This window comes from Temnothorax nylanderi, unplaced genomic scaffold (assembly GCF_030848795.1).
Source record: "Temnothorax nylanderi isolate EJ_2023f unplaced genomic scaffold, tnyl_v1.0 TNYL_tig0037_pilon, whole genome shotgun sequence".
Lineage (NCBI taxonomy): Eukaryota > Metazoa > Arthropoda > Insecta > Hymenoptera > Formicidae > Temnothorax > Temnothorax nylanderi.
Window position 1 is genome coordinate 429,480 of NW_027249099.1, and position 24,101 is coordinate 453,580.

Sequence of the window (24,101 nt, forward strand, 5' to 3'; positions counted from 1 at the left end):
AGAACGTTCCTTATGCGAACGTACACGAAACTGAATAATTTTTTAGAGGAATGTGCGTTTGCGAAATTATAAAGGATTGAAAAAAAAGAAGGAAACGAGAATTTACACGAACGTTGAATTTACGCGTCGATAAGAAATTATCATCATCCGACGCGTTTCACCTCGAGATCTTTCGTACAAGATTGAGGGCGCAACATCTCCGTCCTAAATCTGCTTGTGAGTAAGATTAATTTGACGTTGTATCGGCACACAAGCCTTCGCGTTCACAATTTTGGAAGAAGATGGATGTATTGCATATAAAGTAATGCTTGTAATATGATTTGCCAAGAAGTTTTAGGATCTGTCTTGCTCGTATTACCTACTGTATCGCACGTGCTGTTATTATTCTCCGATGAAGAAAAACACAGTGGTAATGAAAAGATTGAGACAATGATTTACGAGCAAGAAATGACTAAGTCAACTGTGATCGCTCAAATTCAGACAGGTGCCAATGGACATGTGTTTAAAATAACACACAGGGAACTTAGCGCGATGACAATCTAATTCCTCGGCGTCACGTATCAACTTTACGACCTTTCTTCAAAGATATTCGATCGTGAGATACGTTGCTTGATAACCGTCGTAAGAAGAAACGAGAGACGCAAAGTGTGCGCGTGTCTCTAGAATGACAGAGAGTGACGGAAGAAAAACGAGAGAGAAAGAGAGACGGGAATGAAATCCGGAGAGATCGCGATTTGGGGGCAAAAGCCCGGGGCATTACCATTTAAGGTACCCCGTACATATCCCTTTTCTGCTCCGCGCGTCTCTGGCACGCATAATCACGAGATATTTTGCACGCTATCTATCCACTAAAAATTGTCTTTTTTATGCGATATATTTTCGACGGAGACTGATAAACATATAAGACTTTGCATAACTTCGTCGTTTCATTATGCACCGCTTATTCAATTAATAAGTATAACATAATACGACATTATTACAGTATTATAGTATTATTATAGTATCTTAAAAATGTTATACTTACATGTCTTACATATAAATAAACTCGTGATTATTTGTCAGGCTGTCGAGAAATAATTACAATTTATATAAAGTGTAGATATCATATTACTTGATAATTGCTACTTTTATATGTACGCGTAATCATATCACACGTTATTTTATATTTAGGGACCAAATTACTGACGATCGTGAAATACAGTTCATGAATAAAGAGCATACATCCAAAATTTACGAGAAATGGTCTATCTTCGTTAACACGAAAGATAGCAGGGAGTTCCTAGGAATCGCCGCACGCATTCGGAGATTAAAGGGCAGAATGGAAGATGGAATAATAAACGAGAAAGGAAAGCACGCGCTAACGAGATTTGGGTTTCTACCTGTCACGTCCTTTCGATTTTAATGGTAACTAAAGCTGAACTAAAAGCGGCGGCTAACAAGGCGTGAGATCATTCTAAGTTGTCTAAAAAGAAACGCTGTCACGCGTTTTGAAACGATAATCGTTTGCGATTGCCTATGATTGCTGCCTAACTTTAATTAAAAAACGTCCTGCGTTGCAACAAAAATTGCTGCAAAAAATTTAATATAAAAAGATAAACAGTTTACCGTAATATTTTAATTAAATAGTATAAAGCAGAAAATTTATTCAAAAAAAATTAATTTTTATAATACTTTTACACTAGCTTTAAGGAGATCTGTTATTACAGATAATAAAAAATGCAATTAGGACTACGTACCAGAGGGTGAATATATTTCGTACACAATAAACCCAAGAAAAATTAATTATGCAAGAAAATGATTGCTCTTCTTTATCCTAAACCTACGCCTTCGAATCGAAAACTCGAATCGTAAATGACTTTCGGCAAACTCGTTTATAGCCGTGGATTATTTTCGTCCATAGACTTCACCTGCGGTAGTTTATAAAAAGAACGGTGCGCGAGGTGAATACACTGCAACTATGAAATGTCGCTTAAATATAGAATGTCCCCCGAAAATGAGAGGTCGTAAAGAAATAAAGTCATAAGCCATAAAATCGCCCGGCGAATGTTCTACTACCTTGGAAGTTTATAGCTTCATTGTGCCATCGTAGATAAGGAAATATCTAGTAGAAAGTGACGACGCCCTCGAGATTATCGCTCGCCAGAAAAAAGAAAATAATGTGCCTTCCCCGCACAGATCCATCCATTTCCGCGTAGGATATTGCACGAATTTCTCCTACGTTATTTTCGCCTTCCGATGCTCGGATATGCCGTGGTTTACCGTTTTAACATCTTTTTACGCTTTAGAAAGTTCTATATTTTACATTCACCCCGGAATTAAATGTGCCAGAATGCACGGCTTGAAATGTATAATACTAGATTTAATTCTCCTGCTGCAAGAAAAATTGTAGAAAGGATCTTTCTCTATAATCTGAAGTTATTTTACTACGCGATTAGCAGCAAAGCGCGGTCGACTAATCCACATAATATTACCTCTTTTTCTGATAGACGACGACAATCTTGAACTATAAAATTGTAGATAACAATTATAAATATATAATGGAGCTTTAATTAATTTCAATTTTGAAGTTTTTTATATATTGAAGCTATATAAGCTAAATAAATCTTTTTATCGCTTTCTAAGTTAAAGACCAAGCTCGTACGCCCGTGGCAGTACGTTTATTGCTACTTAATGACCAAAACCATCTTAGTCACGCTTTGGAACGGTAAACGAAACGGCCGCACACAAGCGGCCGCGGGCGAATCGGGAAAGTGTGATCGGAGTTGACCAGGGAGGGCAGAGGAGTCGCTGCCTCGTAAACTAACGAGACGTCGAAGCGATAATGCCAACCATAATTCGCGACGAGTTACGAACGGCCGCGTCGTGTCGCGTAGTCGTGCGCTTCGAGATGGCATAATTGGTATATAAAGTAGAAATTAAGTTGGTAGCCCCTCGATGTGAGTGAAACTCCATGGACCCGCGAGAGAATCGTTCGAGAGACTTCGTTCGACCGGCGGCAACCGCATTCGGTTATTACCTTGTATTTTCGTCGGTGCACGCATGTGTTTTCCGTGGACGGTGTTTTAAATTACGTTAAAGGCGCGCACGGTGATAAAATCGCGAAAAATATGACCGAGCGTGTCCGATAATAGCGACGGCGTTAATAAGCGCCGGGAGAAATATCGGTGGCGACATTATCAAACGTATATATGTCGCGGCCGATAAACCCGAGCAGATTCACAATAAACAACACTTGTACGAGAAATCGTTCTATCTTTTATGGACAAACGAGTGTAAGATTTCGTTAAATTTTTAATCTTTTAAGCATTATCATGTATCCAAGAAGGCGATATGATTCCGATAAATAAATATTTTGACATCTCATCGAGGTATGAAAGTTGGAATAATAAAAATGTAATATTCGCGTTTATTATTTGATACGACATATCATATCTGCAGCACTGGAAATCGAAATTCGCTCGAAATTCTGTCTTCTTTCAATCTCTCCGAGTTCATCCAATCTTCTCAGTTCTCCTCGAAATCCACTCGCGCGTGATCCGAAAAGCTCAATGCGGATGAAAGGGAACGAAAGAGGGGAGAGAAAGAAGGGAGAGAGAGACGAAGAGGAGCGCCGAGGTTGCACCCTCGTAAAGTAACGAAACGTCGAAGTGGCACCGCGCTGCATAATTTCTGATGAGTTACGAGGCACGCGCCCATACCGCGGTTCGTAGCTCGTTGCAATCGGCATATAAAGTAGAAATTAATATGATGACGGTGAAATTTTCTAAAAGAATTTGCATCCGGACCGAAGATACGAAGAAAGGGGGACGATTGCGCGCGTTGTTATTACCTCTTAGGCCGGATCACCTTGCACTCGTAACGGCAAATACGGCGCGTGTGTGCGTACGGGTGGGAAAGGGAGGAGACACACATAAATATCCTTACCGTATCTCCGTAGTAATTAGCGCCGCTATCGCGGCATTTCGACGTAAAAAGTCTCGTGGAATAAAGACGTCGACCGGGTCATTATCGCACACGTCGCGTAATCGTAGCGAGAGGTGATGTTCAAGTCCGCGCAGGTAGAAGGTTATTCTGTCAGTAAATAGATCACTTTGCTATATTTAGTTCCTGCGTGACTCCGTCATGCAACGCAATTTATAAGATTGTATTCAAGCGATGCTATTTTATCAAATTATATATATCTGGCAATTACACGTTAAATATTGAGAGAAATATAGAAATTATACGTAGGTATTAAGCTAAGAACATTTTCCCGTATCATATATTTCTGATAGATATTAGAATGAAAAGGTTTTTATTGAATCCATTACACAAAGTAGCGTGTATATTTTATTGCATTTCAAAAAGACATAAACAAAGCGACGGCAATTTTACGGCGTCCATATATCGACGATGGAATCCATATTTCAAACGGCACTGTTCCAGGAAACTCTTTTCCTATGCAAGAGAAAAAGATATTCTCCCTTGAATTGCATACCTGTTCAGAATTCCGCTGCTTGCTCCTTCTCCCGTCTCGACGCTTCCGCTACCGCATCGGGTGGACCTCTCCTGCATCCTTCCGACGATTACCATCTGTAACGACGCATTTCGGGATCCCCGTGTCAGCGGTCCTGACAAATTAGCGTCTCTAACGAGACATTCCCGTCGTAGAGATCTCATCTTGCCGAGCTTCCCGTTCCGCAAGAGTCATGCATTTTAATGACTTACCGCGAAAAATCTCAACTTTACGAATGAGTTATAAAAAAGGCAGTACGAAGTCACGCCGCCCGTATTTCGCGAGCTTGACTATTATTCGAGGAATAGTCTTCTGCGCCTCGCGATTCCCATTTTATTCGCTCGCCGGCTATTCGAGAGCATTCAGCTCGATTGAGAAAATAGATGCTCCGCTTTGGAAAACGCGCGTCTCGCTCGCAGCAAGCACGTATCGCCGATGTGCAAGGCAAAAGAATAATAATAATTATTGTGCATCGCTCGAGGATACGCGTCCAAATCATCCAATCGTTCGGGAGAAAATTATTTGAACGCACCATCGATTGGGTACAATGCTCTGATTGCACAATTTATCATTTATTTAGATCTCTAGAGACTGCATGTTAATCATTCAAAATAGAAGAAAAATTGTATTGATATTTTGAAATAGCATTTAAATTTTTTATAGAAAGTAAATAAATTTTTACAAGATTGTAAGGCAGAAAGTCTCTTATTTCAGAAATGTTTAACATAAAATAGTTTTATATTCCTCTAAAGAAAAAAATGTAAAAATAGAAACAGTTGCATCACGTCAAAATTTCTACTTTAAATCTGTATATTATTATAATATTTTCATTTTTAAATCTGCAAGTTTTTATTCTAATTTATTTATCAGTCTATTTTGTCACGGCTATTTTTTTCGGTTTGCTTGAAAGAAAATGCCACAAAGAGGTCGATTAAATATGTACATCTCTATTAATGCACATTTACGGTTTCACTCAAGTTTTTATAGTACTATAGAATAATAAAATTTCAAGGGCTAAAACTGATAACCCTACAGTCCTTACCAGTTTACGCCCACGTGTTTCGTGGTCGTGGTCACGCGTAGACAATGATCCCACATCCATTAAAAAAGAAAGACCGAAAACCGACCGATCTCGCACGCACCGAAACTCACGTGGGAGTATCCCTTTCCGAAGCGCGTAGGGAGTCTCGTATTACGTATCCTTTTGTATGCGTATGTAAATCTATCGGCAACGGCGTAGAGACGAATGATGAAAGGGAAGAAAGTACGTATCGCCTCGAAAGTTCGCATTCGACGCACGATAAAACGCTGCTACTTACTTTCGTTTTTATTCATGTGTTCGAATAATCCAATGTTTATGAAGAAAACGTCTCTTCAGAGTATACATTTTTGCACGCTATTCTTCATAATTTCGTTTCTCATTTTTGCAATTTCCTGCTTTTAATTCTTCGCAATTCATTATATATATATATATATATATATATTTGTTTACCTATAAGAAAATGAATTCAGCGCTAAATCCATTTACATGAAAACAAAGTCGTGAAAATTGCGTCGTGACTTACTTTATGGTGTTACTTTATGGCGAAACATGAAGGGGAATAATTACGCGTTGGGTAACGACATTTTTATTGTTGGATACAGCTTCGACGCCATTGCGTGAAAAAAATATATATATGTATGTCGCGTTTATTTCGCATACGTGTAAATATTCTGTATGTGCGTCGAAACGCGAACGGTACTCCACCCATATCCTCCCCTGAAAATTTCGTAGTCGTATATCGTAACAAATGATTCTTTATTGGTCAAACCTCTTTCGCGTGCAAATTTATTCCCATTTTTTTATTCATCGCTTTTCTTTGCCTTACTCAATTAAAACGATCGCCCTTCTCGGTACTTCGTGTTTTTATTATGATTAAATGATAGGTTTTCTGTATATTAAAAAACATACATGACGCGATTCCGTCCTTTAACACTTGTAACTCTTTCATAAAAATGCGTGAAAATATTCAGTCATTTACGTTAACTGTCGTTAGTAGCCTTAGTGAACATTCTTTTTCAGCATAAAACGCTGAGTAGACATTAAAAAGAACATAAATTTATGTCGTCGTTTTACATGGTATAATTATAACTTTTAAACAATATTAATATTGCGTTTATTTGAAAGAAAAGTAAGGAAAAAATAATGTGCTAAAATCAGTTATATTAAGTAGCAAATAATCAGTTTTACCAACAATGAGTAGTACATAAAAACATTGGTAAGAGTTTTTATCGAGCGTTTTAATCGAGAAGGGCTTTATTCGCAATGTAGCCAAAGTACACAAGTGGGAGAATTCTTTGTCACAACGAGTGCTTATTCAGCTGAACATACATAGTAGGAAACCACAATGAACGGATATCGATATTGATACCGCAAAGTCGATAATGCCAGTGCATATTTTAATTGAAATTTGTTATTTCAAATTTCCTCTTACAGAATTATAATAAAAAATTAGCCGTATTCGCGTTTCGTCGATTTGCGTAACTCGATAATGGTGTGACTTTCCCCACCGCATAACTTACGATTTTACTGTCGCATTTTACGATCAGTTTACGTCCTCTCTGCATGACAGATAACGATATTCCGCGAAGCGTACAAACTACACGCTTATCAACGTTTTTCGACGTATCTTCTTAAGAGAATAGATGAAGAAAACACATTTTTCTGACATTGCCATCGAATTCTAACGAACAAAAATTCAATAATATTTTGCGATTATCGTGATTCATAATTTCTCTCGTTATTTATTTTGTTGTCGAAAGCTTTACAGTTGTAGCTTCATCATCTTTTTTTCTAATCAATTATGAACTTAGCTCAATTCCTTTATATAAGGTTTAAGCAATGCAAATTATATACTATAGAACATAAAAACTAGAATGTATCGTTTTTACATTTCGTCTGTGATGATTTCGGGCTTGGCACCTGGAGTTGTGAGGTCCAGCTTCCAGCGAATCTTCTCGGTGGCATTAGTTCTTGGATTGAAAAAAACCTCGTTGTGATGAAGATATTTCCCATCGTTTTCTTCTTCAATCCGACGCACGTACGGTTCTCCATCTGGCGTATGACCGGACTCGATCGTTTGTGACCTACCATTTACAGAGCTGAATCTTGTGATTTTGCCGCCATTTGTTATAACACTTCCACTTGATATTATACGTCCTTGTGCATCTGCGAACAAATTTTATTGTGAGCTAATTTTTCTTGCTATTTTTGTAACATTAATTATGCGATAACCTGATGCTTGTCACGCAATGTTTACGTTATAATTAATGATAGATCAAATAAGACTGCAATAACTGTTATCAAAATATGTTTACACGTTCAGGAAGCTCAAAACTCTTAAAACTGATGTTGAATTGTCATCGTTACGCGAAATAGAACATCATTTTTTAATCTTTTAATTTCGGAAATTACTTTAATGTGATCAAATTTGGAAGAAACTTGATATTTTATTTACAAGCAGACATTATTTTAAACAAACTATAATCTAGTTAATCGTCAACGATAATGTAATATCACAATAGAATTTTGTTCGATCCAGCAAGTGCAGCTCTATGACATCCTATTAAATTCTTGATTAATTGCTTTTAAATTACAATGTCATAGATGTTTGATTCCAAGCGGGTATTACGGCGATTAAATTTTTATCGATACTAATCGCCAATAACACTATTCGATTCGATACGCTCGTGGATATAGCTACGTGCTAATTGCATAGGTAAACGTTCCGCGCGGAATTAAACGTCGATAACGAATTAACGGACCGATTGAATGCAAAAGGGATAATCGGCCGTTTTGAGACTTAGCAGAGAATGCTGAGTGTCTGCTTCTCGTATCACGGCCGATAGTGAAAGGAACGTCGACTGCGTCGCGAACGAGATGCGATTTTGGAATCTCCGTCTCACTATCTTTCGCAACGATAAAGAATATCGTTATTATGCAAACGTGTCGACCTCTCTCTTCCGCGTGCGATAGGAAAGAGACTGCGTTTTTACACATTACATTAAGATATTGATGCTCCGGCATTTTCCAAACAGGAAATGACAGAAAAATAACTGCAATTGGGAATCTTAACTCAGACGTTTAAAAAGATATTGGATAAAATAGTGCAAAGTTATCTATTTAATTTCGTGATGCGCTTCAGTGCACACGGATACATCGCTGTGATTTCTATTATATTTTTTAGTTGTATAAACAATGCAAAAATTACTTTTTAAAATTCTTTCAACTTTTGGATTATCTATTGATATCAAATATAGGTAAGTGTGCGTCACGCTATTTTAAATGTGATTTAATTTTTATTACATATCAATGCTCTAGACATGATCCCTATATTAAATAAACGCCAGTCAACATTATAAAATATTTTACGATCGATTACCTTTCGGTAGGTTCGCAATTGCTTTGTCGACTTCTGCGAGCGCCGGTCGCAATGAATTCTCTATTTGCGAATGCACATGTTTGGTTAATTCTTGCGTCTGCCGTTGAATATTGCGGGTCATAGCACTGATTTGTTCGTTCAAATCTCTTATCCAATCCGGAGCACTCGCCCCCGGATGAGCACTGCAACATAAAAAATCATGAGAACTATCGGGGATCAATAATTATACACTTCATTTGTTTGCTCGGTCACGTATACGCAATTATGGTAAACTATATGTTCGCATCTATGCAACGCGATGATTCATACGCGCCGACCATGAATAAATGCGCACATGACGAGACATGACGATATCAGTTATAAATGTGTCCTGTCGCGACACTAAACAGTGTCGCAACGCATTTAACTTAAAAATACTTTGTCGATTCATAGTAAAATTTTAATGGCTAAAGCTTAATCCAGACCAAGCAAACAAACGCACAATTTGCTTCGACAAATGTGCGTCGCGAATACTCGCGGCAATTAAGTTGTTCGTTTGTGTTTGTGCGCGCTTATTCAATCGGTCTGGATTCGCGAGGCCTCGATACAGGCACTTGACTCGATTATCGCATCAGCGATTACATAATCGGTATTTAATTTATGTTCACTGTAGGTATGTCCAGGAAAAGAAATAATAAGCTATTTCCACTGAGAAGAACTGACCTGGCCAACAATGCAACGAGCATCACGACGTAGCAGACTTTCGTGGCCATTTTCGTCCGAGATTCTCCGGATCTTCGCCGACCGTTAGACAAACGTTAGGCGAGAAAGTAGAGTCGCGCTTTTCTCCGCAACCGTAAGCGCGTAAGGAAAATCCGGTTAGATCACGTCGTACACAAGCGGATATCGCACAAATGTCCGTGCACCGGCGATCGGCGATCGGCTATATTGCACCTAGCGCTGCTAACGTTCTGTCGCGCCCCGCCGTTCCTCTACACTTATATATACAGACAGACATTCTCTGGTAACGATGTTATCGCTATGCCGTGGCCGTGTACGTGTTTTCATAGGTCGTTCGATAGTCGGGGACCAAGGAAACGTGAAGTTTTTAAAGGAAGGAGAAAATCCCTGTGTGGAATCATTGGATAACGTCATAAGCGATATGTTGCTGATAACAAAAGACGGAGGAAATTAAGAGATAAAAAGTTTCGTTATTAGGAAGTCAAAGAAGGAATTTGAAAATTGTGCTTAATCTGTAAAATTTTGTTATATTCCTTTGATTTTTGTCAAGTTCTTAATGTTACATTTTAATATTATATACATTATTAACATTATATTTTATTAATATAATATAATCATACAACATGCAGTCTTTTTTATACGATGGATTACTAATAAGAGTATTAATAGATGCTTTATTAACATGAAATATATCATAATATATATTTTGCATATTAATATTACATCGTATATAATAAGTGCGTATCACTATTTTTAGTTAAGCTAAACGACATCATTCTTCCATTAGGGCACAACATGTGACGTTTATTTTTTTAAGAGAATTCTTTAATCGTCCCGATCCGCCGCATCGATCATCGCTCCGATCAGACACGGATGCTAAAAGGATAACGCGAGGTGTCGAGTCGAGATAAATCGTGTGTATCAAATTTCTCCCGAATTTCGCGGCCTTCGGCGACCGCGGTACGGAAGACAGAGATGCGTCGGTGAGATTTATCACGATGCCCTTTTGGACCACTGTAATTTCTCGAGACGACGGCGTAACTTGACCGCTTGATATATCGAGCTCTCGTTACACTTCTCGCCACACGCGGAATAACTTTTCCACGATGGCAGTCAACGAATCACGCGCGAGCACGTATCTCATGCGTATAATAGGTATTGCACGATTATCTGGCCGTCCAATATGTCATTGTTTCTGTGAGCTTGAATTAAATAAAAAAGGTATAAAGTGAAAAATGTGTGTAATAAAAATTAGCGGGGATTATTAAATTGTGGAAAAAAAGCTTTTTATTAAGTAAACGTTTTTTCTTTCTATATATTTTTTGGAAACGAAAATAAATCATAAACATTTAATTTTATAATTCTGTTTTAAATGAAATAATTAAACAACTATTCAAACTTTTATCGTCAAAAAGAATTAATTTATCGTCAAAAGGAATAATAGCACACTCGATGAAATCAATTTGAAACATAAAAAGTAAAGAAGGGAAATTAGTCGTATGTGTATTTTATAATACGTTGAATATTTTGAAAAGTTATTAACCGACGCATCGACGTCAAATCGACTTCGATTCGACTAATCATTTCGGGGCGGGGTGCGTTTTGTTTACGCAAGGTCGCCGCGTGTTATCATCCGCACAATGAGACTCGAATCTCGGTACTCGGTAGACAACGGTCGCTCCGTGGTAGTGTTATTACCTCTCGAAACACGGCCGCGACGGGTACTAGGAGAAACCGTGGACACTCACCCACGTACAATTAACAATTCTTAACGCGCGCGCTTGATTAATTACCGCAATTAGCGTCTCGTAAACCGAAACGTATCGAAGCGACGGGCTGTTTATCAACGCGCGTGTCTCGCACAATTCAATCATTTGAGATAGAATTCAGAACGGGAGGAATTATAAATTAATTTATTCCATCGCGCCGTTTGACGAATGGAATAATTATTTCGCCGATTTTAAACGCAATTATTTTCGGATCGAGGGCATAAGAATTATAATACACGAGCCGTAAATAATACGCGAGTTTCGCGGAATTTGAAATGTTTGAAATGCATGGCGAACGTGTGCGATTTGTTATTCAGTTCGCGTATAAGTATACGCTGAAGCGGATGTAACATTGCCACTAGGGATGACGCGTTAATTAGTGGTGATTGCGATTTTCGAGTTCGTCCATGACGCTATATTGCGAAATGTCGCGAGTCACGAGTCCCGAGCGGATCGTAGCTTCATGCATTTCTACTCTTTTCGCGTTATTCCTTCGAGATCTGTCGCTATCGTCGAATCTAAGGGCATGTCTGTATGTACCTACATACATACCAGAGAGAATCAAGGAATAATGCAGCGGATAGTGTTCCCTACTCTGATTGGTTCCGCCATTTTCCGACAAACTTCATAAGAATGACAAGGACAGCGCGCTGTTTAGTACGTGGAGGGAATGCACTGGTAACGCACACCAAAGCGGAGACCACGTCCGTGTACTTATGCTCGACAGTGTCGGAAAAGGGCGGATTTCCGGTAAATCCGCTTCGCTCTTCCTTGATTCTCTCTGGTCTGTATGGGTATAGCCGTATAGCGCTTATCTGTTGCGCCACAAAATAGTCCGTGTATACGGGTCCTAAGTTTCTAACCTGACCGTGCCTCTGTATGTCGCCTGATCCTGGCGTCGCGTCGGCGTCGGGCCGCGGCGGTTGGCGCGTGAAGTTGGTCGCGTGATTTTCAAATCCCCTCCGTCCATTTCGTGCGTCGCATTAATTTGCGGGATGTCGTGAGTGTTGAACAGATCACAGTTTGGTACGATCGTACGTTATCATCGCGACACGACGTAAAAATGAAGTAAGTACGCGTTCGATTACCGGGTCGGGTCGGTCGGGAGTGCCGTACACAAAGTGTCGCGAGCGTTGTGCCGTGTATTATACGTGTGTGTACATACGTGTGTGCAACGAAGAAACCTGAGAGGAGGAGGAGGCCTGGGAGGCATCGGGCAACGGCGGAGCAACGCTTTGGGTGAGTACCTTATTTATTTATTATTTGTTACGGGATTGGTCGCTTTCTGGGAATTGTATCGTTATTGGATGCTTCCGTGTGAGAAAAGATGTATGAAAAATTCATGGATAATAATTTTCTGAAATCGTTTACTTTGGGCATTGTTTTAATTCACACGTATTTGTATTTTACAGGTTAACGGCTTTTTACAATTTCGCTGCTGTGCATCGGGTTGGTCAGTCGAATCGTGCCTTACTTTAATTTGAGATAATAGAACTGAAAGAATACACGCTAGGTGCTTCCCATTTACTGACACAAGTCGACACAAGTCTCGTTCTCTCTTTGTTACTCCTTGAATGCCAAGACTGATAAAACGACGTTTGTGTCGACTTGTGTATTAATACAATTCGTTTGATAGATCTAGTCATTAAGTCACTAGTGTCTTGAAATAGATGAGCTAAAAACAGATTAGTACTAATAGATATTTAATCCTGAAACATATTATTCATTCGTCTCAACAAAATTCACGTCGCGACTAACGGGAGTGCCACACAAAATATCGCGCGACGATCGTATAAAATTAGTGCGAGCGTAATTAATCGTGCTCCCGCGAGTGAATGCTACAAGGAAACGACAACGATGGAACAGAAAAGGGGAAGAGGAGGCCTGGGTGGCATCCGGCATCGACAGAGGCGTCAAAGAGTGAGTAATTAGTTACCTATATATACCTACATTTATATATTTTTATATTTTTTGTACAGAATTGATCGGTTCTTAATTAAATATTTAAATCATTTATATCTGAATGATACATGTAAAAAATAAAGAAGAAAACTTTTCTATATTACGAAATCTAAAGTTAATAGTAAAAAAAATTTTTTTTAGATATTAAATTTTTTATTAAATATCTCATGGAAAAACGAATAAAAAGTTTAATACGCTCAAGATTATTTTTTGAAATATTAATTATTCCGGACTCTGTTATAATTTCGGTCTATTTGTATTTTACAGATCAACGTGGATGAGTTACTGCGTATCCGTACTACAGTGAGTGTAAAATTATCTCTCCGGCATCAGCGGAACAACAATAAGTGAGTGATTCATCATTTATACGTTTTATGCCATTTGGGAAATTAACTGTTTATTCTCGTTTTATTTGGATCGCACGCGTTTTCGTATTCGGAGAATTTACATAAGAATTAGAGAGGAATATTAAGAAAACGGGTGCGCGAATACTGTTTTCAATTACGTCGTTTATGATTCGAGGTTCACTATCGGTAATTAAAACAGTGATGAAAATAATTATGTAACATGCTTATGTTAAATTTATTTAAAATGATATGGAATTGGAACGCGAGGGAGAAAGTCTCTCTGCAATTTTAATGCATATATGATTAAATAAAAGCGTGTAAGAGTAACTTTTCTATTAGTAATCAACTTGTCAGCGTCAGCTAATTAATATAACATACGTCGCACATAAAAGACTAAGAGGCAAAATCAACAACGAAGGTTTTACCTAAACTGCAAAGATCAATGCATAATAGATCGGTGAACGTGAAATTCGATACGAATGACCAACTTTTATCGCTCTTAACTTGAAAACCGTTGCGATCCCGACATTTTCGCATTAAGAGATTTTCTCCGATTAATCCTCATTGCACGATGTTAAAATATTACACGGTGATTGAACGCACTCTCTATATAGTCTATGTATGATTACGTCGTTCGGAATCGCAACTTTGCCACGACCCAGTTGTCATGTTCCGATCGATGGGAATAAGAGATCAGTCCTGCGCATCTGCACCGTCGGAATCTGCAATCACCGAGATTATACCGGTTTCAATCCTCCAGCTTGCGTGGCAGGCTCGCTACGCGAGACGTGTCTTTTTTTTAAATCGTGTCGCACGCTCGCTGCGCCCTAATCGTCCCTAAACGTCGTGGGTCGAACGGGGTAACGAGCTGCACGTCTCGAAGCCGATTAAGATTGAGCGTAAGAGGATCTGACGGAGGCGGTCGTAAGAAAAAGCACGAGCGATTTATTTCGGACGGACGTCAACTTTTTCGTTCGCCGCGCGTGCGTTTATATTTCTTTTTTCCACCTTATTTCTTCCTTTGAGTCGTAAAGTTGCAATATACTGGATGCTCCAGATTGCTTGTAGATCGTCTTCTTTAAAGAGTTAACGTGTCAGATAATTGAATTCCATCCAATTTTATGTGTTTGCTATAATTATATTGTTTGCGCGTTTATTCGCGATCAAGTGGTAGCTATGATAACGCTAAGTGGTAATTGTCCGATAAATAAGTGCGATAATTTCACTCTGTAAAAATAGCTAACAAAAATGAAGGTGAGATACAGTCAGAGATAAATCGTGATTAATGACATAAGAGATAATCTATGTAACGCGCATATAAAGGAAATTCCGTCATCGATTCATTGAATTTGTAAAAGTCTTCGATGTGCACATTTAAATCATCACTCTTGAAGAGTGTTGCGCTTGATGTATTCTTTCAATATGCTTTTTGCACGTACAATTATTACTCTTTTACTGCATGCACGCGAATAATGCCGCGAGATGATGACTCGCAAAACTGCGGTCCGATCAATCTGCAACGAAATTCGTTCTCACCCTCGCTCGACGTGTAAAACAAATTTTTAAGAAAATTGCTTTCCATGACGGGGACTCTAATCACTTACCTATCCATCACTATCGATATTTTTACTTCGCAGCCTCGTTATGTGCAGTCCGCATGACTGCGAGCTGCATCATCTTGCCAACACTTGCGCATTCTCATTTCATGCTATTTGCATTACATACTCGTTGAGAAAAAAAACTTTTAACAAACTTTATTAGTATTTGATTCGTAACGTTGAATTAATTGGTTAATATAGAAATATTTATTCATGAAAAGATACATCAAAAACTACAAATACACTTAAAACATATGTATTTTTCGTTTGATATATCTGATTATTGGTGATATAAAATAGAAATAGCGAAATGAGAGAGAGATAGTGTCCAGAGTGTAATTTTTATTAAATTGTCTTTAAATCCTTTTTTTTTTTTATGATTTTCGACCTCAAATCGAGATCTAAAATTAGAGAAAATCGTAACAATGTCAGGCAAATTTTATTTAATCTTATGTATGGCGTGTATGGGAAAACTTTCTCCTTCCCGCTCTTATCTTTTAAAATAAATTCAACGTAAGTATGTTGGGCGTTTTCGAAATTTTGTCGAGCTGGCGAGGCTCAGACGGACCTTTGTTCGGGGATTACGAGTCGGCGCGCGGCGCGGCGGCGCCTCAACTGTGCTGATTCGATTTCACGTTCGGGCTACTTTCGCCGCGGTACCGAAAACGTTGTTATATCGGCTTCCTTTTTTCCACCGTCTTCGTCCTTGCGGACGCGGCCTTCCCTGTAATTATTTCCCTCTCCTCCCCTCGTTGTTTCTCTCTTTTTTTCATCGTTTCCCCGGCACGAACCCTCGAACGGGCACTATCCGCGTCTCGCGGAGGCTAATAGATTCGAGGAATATCTCGCGCCGTGGCTCTTAGCGGATATTAATCTTCATTACAGAGCTGTCTCCGACATACGCGATATTCCTGAATCGGCCTCACGATTAATCTAATCACTTTGCAGTACTGCCTAGCTATTACTTTCAATCAAATTTGACTGCACTGTTGTACATTAATATGACACCGCTCTCTGTCTGCATTCAATTACTTTGGCTTCCCAGAATTATTTAAGAATCGCGCGCCGATCGTTTATTAAAGCGATATCTCATACGGTGACTAGTGTGCTATCTTCATCCGGGACTTCTCGTTTTCCGATTTTCCGCATCGCCACGCCGTTTTGCTCCTATGTGCGGTAGGCTATTATTGGACTTGGAATTATTACCGGAGTTAGCAGAGTTAGGGATTAGAATCTCAGTGAAATCATCGCCGTCAAGATTATGAGGTGAAATCGTGGTTTGTTGTCAAAAGTCATCAGCAAAGTTTATCTATATGTTGGACCGTCGGCAGCGTGATTTCGTGTTATACGCTCGTCGACGTTCGTTACGTGCCCGTGTCAGGACGGAGTACGGTTTACCGATAAGAGGCCGTAAGGTCATCTCTCACAAGCGAGACGCTTAATACGGGAAGCGCAATAATAACCGCCGGCTTTTCGAGATGTACTGGCACGCAGTGGCACGAAAGAGGACTTGGAGATAATCACACTTGCAACGTGCTCCATTTCACGTACTAATTGTCCATTCGGTCCCAGCTCTCTTTATTCACGTCACAGTTACGTAACGGGATCTATGTACATTAAGCGAGTGTAATTAAATAAGAGGTATCAACTCTTAAGAGCATTCGCTCATTTACACGCTATAATCTTCCGTCATATGTACTTTTGCTCGTCATTGTGACGTTTCTGTGAAATATTTTACACGTTACACGTTACACGTATGATATATTACGTTTTAAAATTTTAAAATAAAAAACACATATTACACCACGTTACTTGTCTTTCTGTATTAAGAAATTTTTTAAGTGACGTTCTTTTATGTCATCTTTTAGTTTCTGTTGATCTTTCGCAAATTTCTATGAGGCGTTAATTATTAATTATTTATTTGAAAGAAATTAATTATTAAGTTTATTTGAATAATATTGTTTGCAATTGAGGTAGTTGGCAATTTGATTAATTTTGACACTATAGAAACTCACGCGATAAAGCGTTTCTCACGACTATTACCACTTGCAAATTGCAAGCACGATCAACGCGAACAATGACCCGCATTATTTGAATGACACTCGATGAGACATTTAAACCGCTTTGTCCCTCACATCAGCTTTCTATAATTTCGCGGCGCTAATTGTACGCATTGTAAACAAAATCGAAGCGATCTGATCCTCTTACCTTTGATTGTCAAAGCGCAGTTTTCCGCCAAGAACCTCTCAAAGCTCGCGTTCTCAGACGCCAAGAATTGAATTACAAGGAAGTCGAACGAGCGACTTGGGGAGAAAAGAAAATGCATAAAAACGATACTCCCCAATCGATCGCGGGCAGTCAGCAATCAACGCGTAGTATTATGCAGATGCAAAAAACGCGTCGCGCCATTATAGAGCCGCAATAAAGCGGTCTAATGTAACCCAGTTTAGTGCTCTATATCAAATTGAATGTATCCGCCGCGGAAATTACGGTGCCTCCCGCGAAGCGCTATATAGACAAGGTTGTCGAATGCCGTTCTGCGCGCAGAGTTTCCTTTGGATCCGAATAATTACGCGCCTGGAAGCTCCTAATTGATTCGTCGCGGAACAAGCTGCGGCACGAAGAAGGCGTATCAGGCGCATCCCACGGGACGTGATTGCAATTTACGCCTGGAGAGAAAGTAGACCAATAGCGTTCAACGTTGCACTTTTCAATCTCGCGGGATTTTAACCGCAAAGCCGTATGTGTACACGCGCGTTTCCTCTTCGGATTAAAGTCAGCTATAAAGCACGCTTTTCCTCATATTTTTTGTTAGCCATTAAAAGCTGAGTGACTTTCATAAAAAAAAAAACACTTTCCATCGCGTACATCGTTACTTCGAAGGGTAGAAAAAGAAAGAAAAAATATTTTGAGAAGCTATTTCTATTTTTTTTTCTTAACGTGGGAGGAGTTCATCCCATCCGAATTACAGCATGGTGAACGCTCTTAGCCAGTGCAAATGTATCTGCAAGTCACGCGGTACATTCACACCTCCGTGGCAACGTTTCTCGCGCGAGCTAAAGGCTGGAGTCGCTTCCGACCAGCGGGATAGAGCCGTAAAACCGGGGAAAAAATAACGTAACCACCGACCAAGCACTTGACACCGGGGTTTATACGCGTTACTCCCGGTGGAAGTGCCTCGTGCATCTGGTCGAGGCCGGATCGAGGGGCGGGCGGTTCGGGGGGAGGGATCTCACGGGGAAAGAGCAGGATGTAGGAGGATGTTGTTGTTGACCCATGGGGCAGGAACAGGTTTCGAATTCGGATTATGCCGACCCGAAACCGCTCCTTCGCACAACACGGCCGTTCTCTTTATGAACGTTCCCCGTACAAGCCGCGCCGAGATGTGTGCGTGCGCGCATCGACCCCCCACGCAATCGTATAGTAAAAGCGTTCCTCCGGCTTCGATTCTCCTTCTTCGTCCTTGAAACCTCCTCTCCCGTCGCTGCCCCCACCTCCCCCTCTCGAGGTAGCTCACGCGAGAGCGGCTACGTTGAAGTGCCTCCGCAGAGAGAGAGAGAGAGAGAGAGAGAGAGCCTCTCTCGATAATATATATTCACCTTCGACTTCACCGGAGCGGGAGCAGGTAGCGGGGAACCTAGATCGTAAACGCGTAATCATCCTGTTCTCGAAATAAGACGCATAAGGGCAAGATCCGAGAAGAGGACGAAGAAAGATGTAAGGTGGAAGAGAGAAGTTCTCTCTCTTCTCCTCCTCCTCCCTGCTCTCGCGATCGAGTCCAGTTTGAACCGACGACTCAAGTTCGCGGAGGGTTATCGTCCTTGAGGCGAGCCTTGGGACGGGACGTACTCCGTCACGGATGACAGGTCCCTTATCCCTTGGTTGCTTATCTTGCTCCTGTTTACCGACGGCAAGAAGCTAGGGCGACGATTTCTTGAGCGCGGAGTCTAACCAAGAAACATAATTTTCCGCGTGACGGATACGAATGCAGAAATAGAAAAGCGATAATAACATTTTATGTTTTTCGAGAATTTTTGCGGTCCTTAATTTCAATATTTCGAACTCAATCATAAATTACAACTGCAAGAGGAGGCAGCTTCTTCTCATTAATGTAACTGTTGTATTTTTATTCCCTATCTGAGTATCTTTTCATTAATTTTTTATTTTTAGAAAAAAGTATTTTTTTAAATAAATTAAGAATTTTACATAATTTTATTCCGTATATATTGTTTAGCATGTATATTATTATTCTAAGAGCTCTTTACCTACAGCTGCATTATGTATGAAATATGTATGAATTCGTGCCGAGAGGCACTCACATTTAATTAATTATCCGGCATTTGTCGCATAAGCATATAGTGCATGAGAGACGCATTTCATTTCATTTCATTTGGAATATGTAATCCGTGACTCCAATCGATATTCGCTGCAGGTGTCGCTTTCTAAAATGCACTCAGAGTATTTCGACATTTCTCACGAGACACTTCTGAACGTGCTTTCAGTAGCCCAAACAATACCAAGTATTTAATAACAGTCCATTTCGTAAGGAGCGCGATATTTCTCGGCGGAGTAAAAAATATCGAGCGTTACTTTCTACCGCAGTTCCATTGCATATCGCTATTTTCATTATCTTCGATGTTTGAATATCAAGTATATTGGGATAACTGAATCTTGCATATGCAAGAATGTCTTGTATAATCGCGCGAGAAAATCGCATAATCATGATTCTAGTGCGGCGACTGAAGCAAAGCCGCGGACTTCTGCGTAACGAGCAGATGTCAATTCCCAGCGTCGTTAATAAAGCGAGGCTCTCTTAATACGGGCTACGGGACGCGACTACGAGAGCACGCATAGAGGACGAGGAGAGCTGGTTCTTTAGCCGGTACTCTTGAATCGCGCTTCAAGGGGTCTTTCGTTCTGTTGCTCGACGACGACGACGACGCTACTTCTGCGGCGCGTATATACGCACTTCAGGTACACGTCCGTACCCGCGGCGAGTTTCTAACGGTGTCCCACGTATGTACATATTAGAAATTGTTTACGATTATTACGCGCCGGGATCTCCCGCGGTGCAAATGTAACTTCGAGCGATGAGGATTTTTAAACTAATGAAGGACGTGCGACTTGCGTCGCTTCCTCGATCTCTAGAAATCGCATGTCGATAGCATCCCAGTGTCCGACTCATGTCTCGCAGCTCGTTAATATATTTCCATATAAATGTATAATATAGATTAGATTTATAAATATATGTGTGAAATGTCATATAAATTTTTAATGAAGAAAACTCGAAGAAAGCTGTTTAAGCCTACAATGCGAGAAGTTTATTTTCGTAATGATTTATTCGCGAACATCAATAATTTCCTTCTTTTCTTCTTATATTAAAATTATATATTTAATTTTTTTAGGGCCACTTCGACCAAACTCCGATTAACTTAATCGTTGATTAGTCCATTGGAAATGATCAATCGCATTTGTCAATCTGCTTAATGAGCAAAAATGCGATTGGTCATTTCCAATGGACTAATCAACGATTAAGTTAATCGGAGCTTGGTCGAAGTGGCTCTTACATTTTTTTATTTTTATATATTCTGTAGCTTCTATCATCCTTAGACAGCGGAAATAAGAGATATGATACGCTGTCTCATTATTTCCCTACAGATTCATTCTAACGCAAATAACAACAATTTTTTTATTCTTTAATTATCTCGGCTCCCTATCTTTTTTTCTTCTTGTTCTTCTTTCTTTTCTTGACGGATTTTCGACCACCAGAGTCGCGGTCCCACGATTAAAAACGGAAAACCCTATTCCATATTTAAGCTATACATACACGAGAACGGTTTTTTTATTTAATACATTGTTAATGTTTTAATTAAATACTCGGTTACGTTCTTTGGATTACATCGCTTTCTCATGCTTTATTTACTTCTCTCTCCCCAGGAGAGTTTAACTCCCGGAGCAGAGAGAGCGTTCCGCAAGCGCGTCTCAATCTCGAGTACTTGCCGCCGCGTCGACTGGCGCCAACTTAGCGGCGACTGCGCGTACTTTCAAACTGGCTTCCACCACCGCTCGCCGCCACCCCTGCCGCGCGCGAGAGAAAGAGAGAGAGAGAGCGAGAGAGAGAGGTGAGGCGACCGACGCGGGCGACGCGTGGAGCCGACGCCGAAGCCGAAGTCGCGTCTCTCGCGTTCAGTGTTCAGTCGGCGTTTAGCTGCCAAGGCTTCGCTCGACGGCGATTCGTTTCGTTTCGTTTCGTTTCTCCCTGTCGCGTCGCGTCGTGCGATCGTACATAAACAAAATCGCGGGCGCGTCACGTCACGTCGCGTTCCGTCAGTGCGTCCGTCGCGAAAATTCCACTCGATCTCGCTGTCGTGTTTTCTCTCTGTGAATGTCCGGATGCACGTTTCGCAGCGGTGACTTCATGGTGCGGCGCGAACATCCACGCGGCTCGACACGGGACACTCAATTGTGCATCGAGTACGGGAAATCGGTGGACGCCATGGAGCCGCGGGATTGCTGATTGACCTGATCTCTCTCAGTTTCGGTGAGTGAACCCCTAATGTCATCTCGTTTCGCAGCGCGCAACCCTTTGATTGCTAGCGCGGCTGTTGGCTGCAGGCTGCCTCTTTCTCGCCGTTTTTCTTTTTCTTTTTCTTTTTTTTTTTTCTTGAGAGAAACAAGCGATTTCGATTAGGTTTAATGAGGCGAAATGATGAGGCGTTTCTCCCCGTCGCGCACGTGCGATCCGCGACGAGTGTCGGAGCTTCGTGCTCCAATTTCGCGCGCATCCCCCGGGCGGCCATGATTCGTCGTTTGTTTTGGTGAGCCGGACCGGCGCGAATTTAGGGATGCGATCGCACGTCGAGAACAAATCTCGAGATTCGAAGTCGCAGCTTTTCTTTTTTGCGCTGTAAATTTAAACGGCACGTATTAAGGACAACGATAGCGATTATCACAGTAGTTAACACCTTTCTTTACGGATAACGTGTTATACTTCACGCAGTCCATATATAATTGATAGTTTTATTCATGAGCGCGAGTCAGATTTACATTGTAAATCAAGCTTGTGATATAATTGGTATTCCAGAGCGACAAATGGTTTTTTGTTGATGTATTAACATTCCTTGAAAATATCGCAAATGCAGATATCAATAACATGATATTAACATCTTTTATATTATTAATATTAATTATATATATAATATTTTATATATGTATACAATTTATCAATTACGCTGCACTACTATTTACTATAAATCGCGCGTTCTTGTCACTAACATTAACGTTATAGGCATTATTCGGCGTCTTAATAGCGTTATTTAATGTTGCTTAGCTTTATTACAATATCATGAATCTCTTTGAAATATTTACGTTTGTGCTTTTATACGCGATTAAATATATTCAACATGCACGAATGTCACATCGAGAGACGAAAGAGAAAAGAAGTATCGTTCCTGTTTCGTTCGCCGCACGAGGCGTTTGTATTCCTTCGTCAACGCCGTTTCTTGAGTAAACATTCGAGACGAGGGGTAGACCGTTTTTACATACGTCGTATCTTTCATTAGCGCTTTTACATCCTTCGACGCGTCGTCGCGTCGTCGCGCACATCTCGCGCGGGAGATTCTCCGTCGTGTACCGGGTGCCCGCGTCGTTACGCGATACCGCGAGAAATCAAATGGCAGTGACGATTCTGGCATTTAACGATCCAGTTAGTCCGATTCTCTCCTTCCTTCGGTCACTTTGTTTATGCCGGCGTATTAGAGTCGCCCGTTCTATGTCTCCTTTTCTCTATCTCTCTCTTTCTTTCTCTCTCATTCCGTTGTCTCTTTCGCTCCAAACGGAGAGTGGTCGCCTCCGGAACGGTACAAATCACGGACGGCGACAGAGGTCGTAATCCCGAGAGCGGGAGAGAAGTCCGAGGAGAAAGAGAGAAAAAGAGAAAGAAAGAAAGAAAGGGAGAGGGGACGATATATGTACATATATTTCTCCCTATGTGGTGATTAGCGCGATAGTAATAATTTCGACGCATAGTAAGGCATACTTGATGTTGTGCGCTCTTCATTTCTTACCCGTGCACACGGTGTTTACGAGGCACACGGTATACGAGAGGACGCTCGTGCTATCCCTCCCGAGCATACGTATTATTCGAGGATCGAGAGGAACTGAATAAATAATATTAACGATATGACATTCTTTCTTTTTAAAGATGCTCATATCTTGCTCGTTATCGCTAATGTGTAATGTGTCAAGGAGGTGTACGGATAAGAAGTTACGTCACTAAAGTTGAATTGTTCCTGAGATAAATTCTTCATTGTAGTAAATTTAATAGTAGAAGGATAGATGATTCATAAGAACATCGTATATGCTACTACGATGCTCAATTAAACTTTCGAGTGGGTAATGGGTAATGGGATTTAAAATACTTTCGAGCTATTTCGAAATGTCAATTATAAATACGTACTATTGACTTGTTTCTCAGCAATTGACTTTACTAATTATTATATTATTTAATTATTAATAATTCCCTCTAAAAATATTCTATTTTTAAATCGATAAGATTTAATTTTATCGCCATCAAACTTCGACGAATATTTATCGAGACTAATGTTTGTATTATTAAAGCGAGCCACTTTGGAAATATAATACTTACTGATGCATATCGATAGATTTTATCAATTTCTCGTATCTATTTTTATAAGAAAATCAGAGATTACAACTCTCTGTTTTCCCCTGCTTAATACATGTTTATTACTCGAATCCAGCCTAAGGCTATACATAATTTTAATAATATG

General features: G+C 40.2%; 2 protein-coding genes across 4 annotated transcripts in view; one reads left to right on the forward strand and one right to left on the reverse strand.

The window, feature by feature from the left end:
- Window positions 1–6,100: 6,100 nt before the first annotated feature.
- Window positions 6,101–9,880, reverse strand: LOC139771242 (uncharacterized). The gene is made up of 3 exons (XM_071703875.1): window positions 9,619–9,880; window positions 8,917–9,098; window positions 6,101–7,703 (listed from the first exon to the last, which is right to left on the reverse strand). The coding sequence occupies exons 1-3, from the start codon at window positions 9,666–9,668 to the stop codon at window positions 7,423–7,425; spliced, it is 513 nt and encodes a 170-aa protein (XP_071559976.1). The 5' UTR covers window positions 9,669–9,880; the 3' UTR covers window positions 6,101–7,422.
- A 468-nt stretch (window positions 9,881–10,348) lies between these two features.
- Window positions 10,349–24,101, forward strand: part of Sema5c (Semaphorin 5c) — a 96,879-nt gene continuing 83,126 nt past the window's right edge. Inside the window, exons 1-3 of one of the 3 annotated variants that reach the window (XM_071703851.1) lie at window positions 10,349–12,644; window positions 12,818–13,325; window positions 13,635–13,714. The gene's annotated coding sequence lies outside the window, so the exon portion shown is untranslated. Of the gene's footprint in view, window positions 12,645–12,817; window positions 13,326–13,634; window positions 13,715–21,475; window positions 21,854–24,101 lie in introns of those variants that run through there. The other 2 variants (XM_071703852.1, XM_071703850.1) reach the window with 2 other exon arrangements.

Coding starts and splice junctions, on each gene's coding strand:
- LOC139771242 (XM_071703875.1), bottom strand. CDS start 9,668: ATGGCCACGAAAGTCTGCTACGTCGTGATGCTCGTTGCATTGTTGGCC. Junction 9,099..9,618: donor CTCGTTGCATTGTTGGCCAG/GTCAGTTCTTCT, acceptor TTTATGTTGCAG/TGCTCATCCGGGGGCGAGTG. Junction 7,704..8,916: donor AATTGCGAACCTACCGAAAG/GTAATCGATCGT, acceptor ATTTGTTCGCAG/ATGCACAAGGACGTATAATA.